Source organism: Ursus americanus, chromosome 1 (assembly GCF_024610735.1).
Source record: "Ursus americanus isolate L20-20 chromosome 1, mUrsAme1.1.p, whole genome shotgun sequence".
Lineage (NCBI taxonomy): Eukaryota > Metazoa > Chordata > Mammalia > Carnivora > Ursidae > Ursus > Ursus americanus.
Window position 1 is genome coordinate 99509836 of NC_142127.1, and position 10113 is coordinate 99519948.

General features: G+C 56.8%; 1 protein-coding gene across 4 annotated transcripts in view; it reads left to right on the top strand.

The window, feature by feature from the left end:
* Positions 1 to 8619, top strand: part of ARMC9 (armadillo repeat containing 9) — a 147138-nt gene extending 138519 nt beyond the window's left edge. For 2 of the 4 annotated variants that reach the window (XM_045794137.2, XM_087864302.1), the window contains exons 24-25: positions 2874 to 3046; positions 4646 to 8617. In XM_045794137.2, coding sequence (XP_045650093.1) covers positions 2874 to 3046; positions 4646 to 4668 — 196 coding nt within the window. In that variant the 3' untranslated portion in view covers positions 4669 to 8617. Of the gene's footprint in view, positions 1 to 2873; positions 3047 to 4645 lie in introns of all 4 variants that reach the window. The other 2 variants (XM_045794135.2, XM_045794136.2) reach the window with 2 other exon arrangements.
* The last annotated feature ends 1494 nt before the right edge of the window (positions 8620 to 10113 follow it).

Sequence of the window (10113 nt, forward strand, 5' to 3'; positions counted from 1 at the left end):
TCCTGGCTCTGGCTCCCCGGGGCTCAGACTGCTGAGCTCACCATTTAGGGGGCCTGGGGGCCTGGAGGCCACACTGACCCCCCACCTCCAGCTCCCACTGTGTCCCCCCTAGGGGCTGTGATGCCATCACCCCTGTGGAAGTCAGGGACAGGGGCCAGTATCCTCAGTCCACAGTACCACCTGCCACAGCCACCCCCAGTGTGGCTTGGGTTCGGCCAAGCCAGGGAGTGGCTCTGTGGTGCCCTCCAGTCCCAGGGCAAGAGCCAGAAGGAGCCCCTGTCTGCGGGTGCTCCATCCGCCCCCAACAAGCTACCATGGCCAAACCAAGGTCGTGCCCTAGGGCAAAGAGGAGGCTGACTTTGAAGGTGTATTAGTCAAGGTTCTCCAGAGAAAGAGAACCAACAGGATGGGGGTGAGGATGGGCAGGAGGGGGTTGTTTTAAGGATTTGGCTCTCGTGATTGTAGAGGCTTGGCCAGTCCAAACTCCACAGGGTAAGCCAGCAGGCTAGAGACCCAGGGAGGAGTTGCAGTTGGAGTCCAGAGGCAGTCTGCTGGCACCATTCCTTCCTGCTCAGAGGAGATCAGCCTTTGTCTATGCGTGCCATCAACTGATTGGATGAGGCCCACCCACACTGTGGAGGGCAATCTACTTTGCTCAAAATCCATCTATTTAAATGATAATCTCATCCAAAACACACCTGCACAGAAATATCCAGAATCATGTTTGACCAGATATTTAGGCACCATGGCCCAGCAAAGTTGATACAGAAAATGAACACACACATAAAAGTTTTCATACACATTGCCCAATTGCTCTCCCGAAGGACAGGGCCCTTTTCTGGTTGCTCTGGGGTTGGGAGATTATAGACTCCTAGCCCTGCGACCCAGACCTTTTCTCCCTTCACTTCTTGCCAGCTCACCTCAGCATCCCCATCCCCACAACCTGACCTTGCTGCCCATTGGCTATAAGGCCCCACGCGGGGAAGCTGGCCAGCCATCCTGGGCCTACCCAGCTCCTTCAACTCTGGCCTCCCTGTCCTATGACCATGTGACGGACGTGTCCGGTAACCCAAGGCTAGCCCTCTGCCAGGAGTAGCTGCTGCCAGTGCTCACTGAGTCGTCTGTACTAGTTTCTCTTAGTTGTTCCTTCGTTAAATGTAGTAGGGCTGCATTTTAACCGACTGAGCCTCCCAGGCGCTCCAGTAGGGCTACATTTGAAAATGGTCAAGATGGTAATTTTTTTTCTCTTGAAATAAATTACTTTTATTTTTTTATTTTATTTATATTTTTTTATTTAAATTCAATTAATTAATATATGGTGTATTATTAGTTTCAAAGGTAGAGTTCAGGGGCGCCTGGGTGGCGCAGTCGTTGGGCGGCTGCCTTCGGCTCAGGGCGTGATCCTGGCGTTCCAGGATCGAGTCCCACATCGGGCTCCTCCGCTGGGAGCCTGCTTCTTCCTCTCCCACTCCCCCTGCTTGTGTTCCCTCTCTCGCTGGCTGTCTCTCTCTGTCAAAATAAATAAAATCTAAAAAAAAAAAAAAAAAAAAAAGGTAGAGTTCAGTGATTCATCAGTTGCCTATAACACCCAGTGCTCATTACACCACGTGCCCTCACCAGTGCCCATCGCCCAGTGACCCCATCCCCCCACCCCCCTCCCCTCCAGCAGCCCTCAGTTTGTTCCCTGTAGTTAAGAGTCTCTTATGGTTTGTCTCCCTCTCTGATTTCATCTCATTTTATTTTTCCCTCCCTTCCCCTATGATCCTGTTTTTTTCTTAAATTCCCCACTCCTGGGACCTCTCATCTAACGGCGCCGAGCTGAGGGTGCCCGCTCCAAGACTTGCCCCCCGCATCCCTGTGAGGCTGCCCCCTGGGGCGGCATCTGGAGAAGGGCTGACTGTAAGATCCCCCTGGGCTCAAATCTTGGCCTCACAACCTACATGTTATGTGTGTCACTTTGGGAACGTTCACAAACTTGGGGCCTCAGTTTCTACATCTGAAAAACAGGGAAGTAATGCCTGCGCCGCCCCCCCGGGAGTGTTTGGGGGCTAAATGTCACCCGCTCAGCGAGGCCTTCCTGCATCTAAAATTGGTTTCCTATTGCTGCCGTCACAGTCTACCACACATGCACTGACCTGAACCCCACAAATGGATCTCCTTACAGCTCAGTCGGTCAGAAGCCCCACACAGCTCCCCGGGGCTGGAATCGCCCTGTGCCCGGGACACACGACTTTCCCAAGTTCTACAGGAGAATCTCTTTCCTGCCTTTTCTGGCTTCTGGTGGCCGCCTGCCCTCTTTGGCTGCGGCCCCTTCCACCATCTTCAAAGCCAGCAGGCTCGCGTCTCTGTGCCTCTTTCACGTTCATACCTACTGCTTTCTCTTCTTCTGCCTCCCTCTCCCACATTTAAGGACCCTCCTGGTTTCCTCGGGCTCACCCTGCTAGTCTAGGATAATCTCCCTATCGTAAAGTCAGCAGGTTACCACCCTCAATCCCACTGCAGCCTAATTCTCCTTTGTCATAAAAGGTTCCAGGCAGTAGGACAGGGACAGAATGGGGGACCGTTTCCTGCCGGCCACACCTCCCCGGGCTGCCCTATCTCACACTTCAATAATCCCCCAAGCTCCCTGTCCCCCTTCTCAGCTCATCTCCTTAGCATTTATTCCGTTTTTATTGTCTTCCTCCTCCCCAAGAGTGTGAGTTCCGTGGGGGCAGGGATGTATGCCGCCGGCTGCCCTGCCCCACCCCACCCCTACCCCTTTCCCAGGACCGTGCCTGCCTGGCATCCTGGTGCTCAGAGGGGGAGTCCTTCCTTCCGCCTGCGACTCCTAAGTGTGCAGTAGCCCTGACTCTAGATTGCCTGTTTCGTTCCAGGGACTTTACATCAGCCTTCACCTGCAAGCCCCGGACCCCCAGCACCCCGGCGATCCTGGACCCGAACCCACCCAAGGCCAAGGCATCCACTCTGGCCCCTCAGTTCTCTACATGCGGCCCCCAGCAGGCCAGCCGTCCCGGCTCCATGTCGTCTTCCACGAGGGGCCCACAGAGTAAGTCAGACGGGAGGGCAGGGCACTGTGCTTCTCTGTGCCCCAAAGGCCGCAGGGAAAGCCACCTCCTCTCCCTGTGGGACCAGGGCCGCAGCTGGTGTCTTCCTCTGCCCTAGAGACCAGTTCTTCACTCATCTTTCTATTTATGCAATTGCCACTGGCCTCGGGGGCTCACACATAAGCTGGCAGACGGAGACCGTCCGGGCAGTGCCACCCAGAGTTAAGATCCCCACACCTCTGTGGGACTTGTGTGGTCGGCACTGAGACCTGGACCTGCCTTCTTTTTTTTTCTTTTTTCAAGATTTTATTTATTTGACAGAGAGAGACAGAGCAAGAGAGGGAACACAAGCAGGGGGCATGGGAGAGGCAAAAGCAGGCTTCCTGCTGAACAGGGAGCCCGATGTGGGGCTCGATCCCCGGCCCCTGGGATCATGACCTGAGCCGAAGGCAGATGCTTAACGACTGAGCTGCCCCGGCGCCCCTGGACCTGCCTTCTGGTGGGAGGCAGCTAGCCGCTAGTCAGGCAGCCTGGAAACCAAACTAAGAGGCGCCTTGGAGCTGGGGCTACCGGAGGGACTGAGGGTAGGGTGGGCCCAAGGGGCCTGCCTCCTGCCATTTTGGGCACTGGAGAGACCACTTCTCTCTCTATTCCCTCCTAGCCTTGGCCAGTTGACCACTCCACTTTCTAAAGAGTCTTAACTAAAAATAAGGGCGGGTCACCTGGCCGGCTCAGTGGAGCACGCGACCCTGATCTCCGCGTTGTAGGTTAGAGCCCATGCTGGGTATAGAGATTAGTTAAAAATAAAATCTTAAAAAAAAAAATACATAAATCAATAAATAAACCAAAATAAAGGAAAACAAAAGCGAAACAGGACCAAAGGGTGTCAAGCAACAGAAACTCTGTCACACTCGGGATATATGCATTTCTGCCGCTGTGCTGCCCCCCACCCGCCCTGCCCCACTCATTTCCTGCCGGAGCCGCGGGCGCTCTGGTCAACCCGAGACCCGCTGGGCTGGCTGTGTGGTTAACGGGCCGTGGCTGGAGGGCAGCCCGGCCCTCCCTCTTCTCGGCACGAATCTGCTGGGAAACACAGCCACGCCCCAGGTCCCTGTCCCCACCAGCCGTGCAGCTCAAGGTGCTTCTTCACACAGGCCCGAGGGAAGCCCCAGCAGAGGCCGGGACAGCGTGGCCCGAGAGAGGTAGACAGGCCCGCCCTCGCCCTGCTGGCCTCAGGCCAGAGCCCAGGCGAGGAAAAGCCACACTAGCAACAGGCAGCACCCGCCGGCTCCACGGGGCCCTGCCTGCGCCTAGATAGCTCCGCTAGCTGCAGATTCACGTCCTGTGGCCTCGACACACAGCACAGCCATTGCCAGCAAAACTCACTGAGTGCCCCACACCAAGCAGCCTGCTTCCTGTGAGGAAAGAGCACGGCCACGTGAGTCGTGCCCCGGCCACAGAGCAGGTGACCTGGGGGAAGGGAAGGTTCTCTGTATTCCCTGTGCTCAGAGCCCGTTGAAAGAAGGGCTTGTAGGGGACAGAGGGCGCTCTGTGAGGATGCTGCCTCATGCTGGCAGCTGGCTCTGGCTTTTCTTCTCCAGGCAGCCAGTGTTACAGGAAGTGAGGACGGCTCCTTCCCCGGCGTCACCAGCCCGTGGCCCGAGGACCTGCCAGCTTCCCCTTCTCGGCCAGCCAGCGGCTGCAGGTGACAGATGTGGAGAGACGGTTGTCTGCGAGCTGCCAGGTGGCTTCAGGAGCTGAGGCGAGGCTGGCTCTCCGGGCAGCCCCACGACACGGGCTCCGGTCACTGCCCTTCTCTGGTTGTCCCCTCACACGCGGGGGAACGTGGCTGGGTAGGCAGCGCGAGCCCGGCCAGCGAGCTGTTCGTCTCGGGAGCCCGTGCAGAGGAGCGGGGCCTGAAAACCCAGCCGGGGACGGGGGCCTCGGCCTCAGTGGACACCAGCGCTCCTCTCTCCGGCCAGCTAGGAGAAAACGGAAGGGAGTTAGAAGAAGGGAAACCCGTGCTCGAGCCGCCCTCCTGAGCAGCAGGTCTGCTGTCCCTGGGAGGAGCGTCATCTAGCCCCACGCACAGCGTGGAAGACACGGCCGCTCCGATCCTCCACACGCGTGTTTTGCAGGCCACGTGGGGCTGACCAGTGTAGCCCCGTGCCCCCGCCCTCCTCCTTCAACACTGCAAACACGAACAGCTCCAATGGCAAAACGACTGGTCCCCGCTGGGGAGGACGGTGCTGGCCCCTTGCGGACGGTGACATCGGAGCCCATGTCTGAGGACAAAGCAAAGACGTTTGCTGGCAGAGCCAGCGATGTCACCCAAGCCAGGAGCAGGATCTGCCCTCTCCTAAAACAGGAGTATTGAAATAAAAATAATCAACACTTAGATGGTACTAGTGTGTGGTATGGGCTCTGTGTGTGTGTGGGAAGGAAATCGTGTCTTATGCCCTTGGCACTCCGCCTGCCCTGGCTGTGCCCTTAGCGAAGACATCTTCGTGGTCCAACTGGACGTGACTAGCAGATAAGCGTTGCACTTTTCAAGGGCCTCCTCGCTCCTCAAGCGAGCCAGCCGAGGAGGTAAACAGAAGAACATCAGAGCAGGCAAGTCACCAGGTTCCCCCGAGACGTCCGTCAACCCGTCACCAGCTAGGATCCGGGGTTAATCTCGTGAGATCTCGGCAGTGCCACGAGGCCGGGTGCGTTGGACTCTGTGGTTGTGTGACTGGCCGAGAGGCCACATCCAGATTCTCCGGAAATGTGTGGGCCCCTCCGTGTCCCGGGGGAAGAAAGCTGTGGAGAACAAGGCCCTACCTTCTTCTTGGGAATGCCCACCTCCAGGCACTCTCTCCCTCCTGACTTGAGACATGAAGAGAAAACACCAAGGCTTGTCACAAGCACCTGTTGATACGGACAGACAGGAAAAGCAGAGACTGGGTCCCTGAAACGGGACCGCTCCGCAGTGAAACTCTGAAAAGTGGTTGCAGATGAACAGCAGGGGAAAGTCATGGAAAAATCTCTCCTGTTCCCCCCAGTAAATCCACTCCCCTTCGGATTCCTCAGATGCCGCTGACTGGCACGGCCTTTCCCCCGTCTTGGTGTGGGAGCAGCCCTGTCTGCAGAAATCCAGAGGGACTGCGAGAGTCATGGGTTCCCCCCTCTTCTCCATGGTATAAAGGCAACTGCTGTTTCTCCCTCAGACCTACAGATGGGCTAAAGCCTGATTTGTAAACGTCTGGCCACTTCGGGAAAAGAAGAAGTCTTTTAGAGATTTGGGACGTAGCCAACTCTGTGTCAGACTACACCGAAGTCACCAGGCACAGCGGGTGTTTCTCTGGGGTAAGTAAACACCATCCAGCCTCCGCACCACACCCTGGGAGACTCCCCTCACCCACACACACGTCCACATCCCGAGGCCGATGGCCAGCACGAGCCTTTGGTAAAACACCAAGAGCTTCTCCATAAATATCCCAGCTGTCTGCCGGCCTCTCTGAGCTGGCTGGGGTCGGACACGAACACGACCTACGGGGGCAAGAATCAAGCACACGCATAAACCCAGATGGTTTCCAAGGTCATCTGGACATGTGGTCATACAGCTGGCTACTAGGACTTGCCCGTGAAACCCACCCAGGGAGCCGCACTGGAGAGCCTGTGGAAATTTTGAGAATGGTGGGCCTTCAGGAAGACGACTTCTTCCCCTGGAAGCTGACCCCAGCTCTCTGGTTACCTGGCCCCCTAATTTCTTCTGAGTAGAACTGGATCTCATTTTGCTTCATTCCCAGCAAGGTGTAAATGCCTGACAACAGCTTAAATGATGACCCTTGTCATATTCCTATGGGAATATAATAGACAGGTAGAGGTTTGAGTTCCAATCAGATACCAGGGGTCAGTCACTCACTTGGGAAGGATTTAGCCCAAATCAAAAGAGATAAACAAGAAACAAAGGCACAAATAAGATTACTGCAAAAATGCCACGGCAAAAAATCAAGATTTTAATAAAAACAAGAGCTGACCCTGTGCGTGTATGATCTTACCTTGCTTGCTAAATCCTAATCCCAGCCCCAATTCCAATAAAACTTATTTTACAGAAATGGGCAGCCAGCTCATGAGCTACAGTTTGCTGGTTTGATTAATATTGCACTACAGTATTATTGATCTCGATTCCTCAGTTTGGGGATACCGCCTTCCATTTTGTGTGCAAGGTGAATGCCTCACTCGCCTTACCCTTCCCATGGCCCAGGGTCTAGGGGATCCTCCTGGGCCCCCCCAGTGTGCCTTTCCGCCTGCCTGACCATCTGCATCTCTCCAGAAACCACTTGTGGCGCATCGTGCTGAGGAGTGGTTGGCTCGGCTTCGCACGTAACAAACTACGCCCAAAACGTCTCGGCTTCAAACAACAACTTACTAGCTTTACAGTTATGTGGCTCCGCGACGGGGCTGGGCTCAGATGGGCAGCTCTGATGGGTTTGGCTGGACCCGGGTGTGTGTCTGTGGTCAGAGGGCCGTCAAGGGCCTCACTCGGGTCTGAGTCCTCCTCCGTGAGGCCTCTCGCCCTGCAGCCTGGGCCCCCTCCCCGGTGGTCTCAGGGCTCCAACTGCAGCGAGAGAGAGAGGAGGCCCCAGGGCTGCTCGGGTTTCTACCTGCATCGTATTTGCTCTTCTCCCGTTGGCCAAAGCAGGTCACACAACCGAGGCCGACGGTCCGTGCAAGAGATGGGGCTACAGGGACAGTGAACAAACCCGGGGCCTGACCCGAACAACGCGCCACGTCGAAGGCATTCAGAACTTCCCTCGCTCCTCAGAACCAGAGCTCCAGGTGGTCTTTCCACCGTGGCCTGACATTTCGATTCCGTTCCGCAAACATCCGGGGGCTGCTCTGTGCTGGGATGTGGATGTGGTCATTTTGTTAGATTCGCATTTGCTCAGTGGGGCCTCCGACAGCAGGAGCAGCTGAAGTACGGAAGGTTGTCTCTCACAGGTCCTCACACCTCGAGAGGCCACCCCAGGGGGTCGTGGCAGGGCGCAGGCGGAGTGGGAGCCGCAGCACCCGGGGCGTCTGCCTTTGATGGGCCGGCGGGTGGAGTGTGTCTAGGGTTCCTGGGTTAAGGCCAAAAAGAGCGAGGGGCAGGGGGGAGGGTTAGGTAAGCTCTGCCGGGGTCTTATCTAAGGGCCACACCAGGGGAGGAGCTGAGAGGCAGGAGACGAAGTTCGTCACTGGGGGCCTTGGGGACGTCATATCTTATAAGCTTGTGCCTCTGCTGGCTGTCATCTTCGGCGTGCACTCGAGGAGGGCCCAGTGCCCGTTCCAGGCCCCTGCAGGCCGCTTAGCCACACCAAACGGATGCCCCTGACCCCGAGTTGCTACCCATCTACTAAGGAGAATTCCCAGCTGGTGCCCGCTCGTAAAAGCTGATCACCAAATTTTCCTGAGTTCCGTGAGCTGCTGTTAAACATAACCATCCACAAAAGTGAAATTATATAAACTTACAATTAAATAAATTCTATTTTACAAAGGTAATAAATACTGAAAACTCCTCCCTTCCGAACTATTATCTGTGTCCCGCAGGTTGTCTCCATCAGTTGTGTCTTTGCGGGGGAAACGGGCGTATCTTCCCAACTCTGTCTTCGGTGACCTCATGTTGATAGCTTGGAATTGGCCGCGCTGGGCATACGTACACCCCAGAAACTGGGAAACACTACCCCGCAGCGCTGTCCCCCCCCCCCCCCCCCGAGAGCTGGTTGTTACATTTGCCGGCACAGCACTGGCCCGAGAGTGCAGACACGTGCGGCCCGAGGCAGAATGTTGGGTGGACCTGGGACTGTGCAGGCGGGTCAGAAGCAACGGGGTAGTGTGTGCCCCCACCGTGGCAGCCGCTCCAGAAGCCTCGGTCCACACCTGTTTCGCATGGCCCAGAGTGCAGCATCACTTCGCTTGCAGGCCTCGCCCTACCGGATGCAGCCAGCACCTTTGCTCCTAGATTATTAGATGATCAGTGAGGATGACATCTGGGTACCCTGAGTGTGCCTTGGATCTTGCCTCTTGGGATCCTGCCCAGAAATGCAACGGCCCCACCTTCTTAAAGACACAATGCTGCTCTGCCTGCCAGTCATGGGGGGCAGTCACCGCTCCCCGGGAATGAGAGCTCCCCGGGTAGCCTGCCAGCCTTCTGGACTTTGTGTTCTGCCCAGGGCGGGGGCACCGAGAGGGCTAAGAGATAAGGGGGTCCCTCGGTCAGCCTTGAACTCAGGCAGCAGCATCTTCTAGGGAAAAGCCAGGCGGACAGCCCCAGTGACTTAATAGGTGCAGAAGGGCGAGACCTTGGGTTTGCAGGGGACACTGGGCTTGCGGGCAGAAGGCAGGGCAGAGAGCCTGGATCCAATGCCTGAGTCAAAGGCAGGAGGAGTGGAGGCAGAAGTGTCTGGGGTGTGAGGTGAGCGACACTAGCACCAGTCCTCAGGGGCCCACTTGGGAGCGATGTGATCTTAGGGCTTACAGAGCCTCAGGGGAGCTCCGGGGCACTGAGGCTTGAGGATCCAGTAATGGCCCAGCACGGGGTCCCAGCTGGAGCCGGCACTGGGAGTCTCCTGGTGGGTCACTTTGGGGGAAGACAATTTCTGTGCCCAGGGCATCACCGACAGGATGCCAGGTGGCCCAAGGCAGAGGGGCCCGAGGCTGGGGGAGTACTAGCAACGGGCTCAGGGGACAGTGGGGTGCAAACCCTAGGCAGGGAATCCGTGGCCAGAGCCCTCCTTCCGCTGAAGGCATGGAGTGGCCAGGAGGTGGGAAAACACAAAAACCAGGCCGAAGAGGAGAGGATTTCTGAGCTTTTGTGGGACCCCCAAGGGAACACAGGGAAAGAGTGAGGGAGGCAGGGACCCGGTTATCACTGGCCTGTCCTAGAACCCCAAGGAAACCAAGTACCCCATCACAGCAAAGGAGGCTGAGCCAGGCTGGACCAGCCCCTCCTCTGAGCAGCACCCGGGATGATGACCGGATGTGGATGTTTTTCCGTTGTTCTGGTGGCTGGGGGGGAGGGGGGGATGGCCAGAGTGGCACTTTC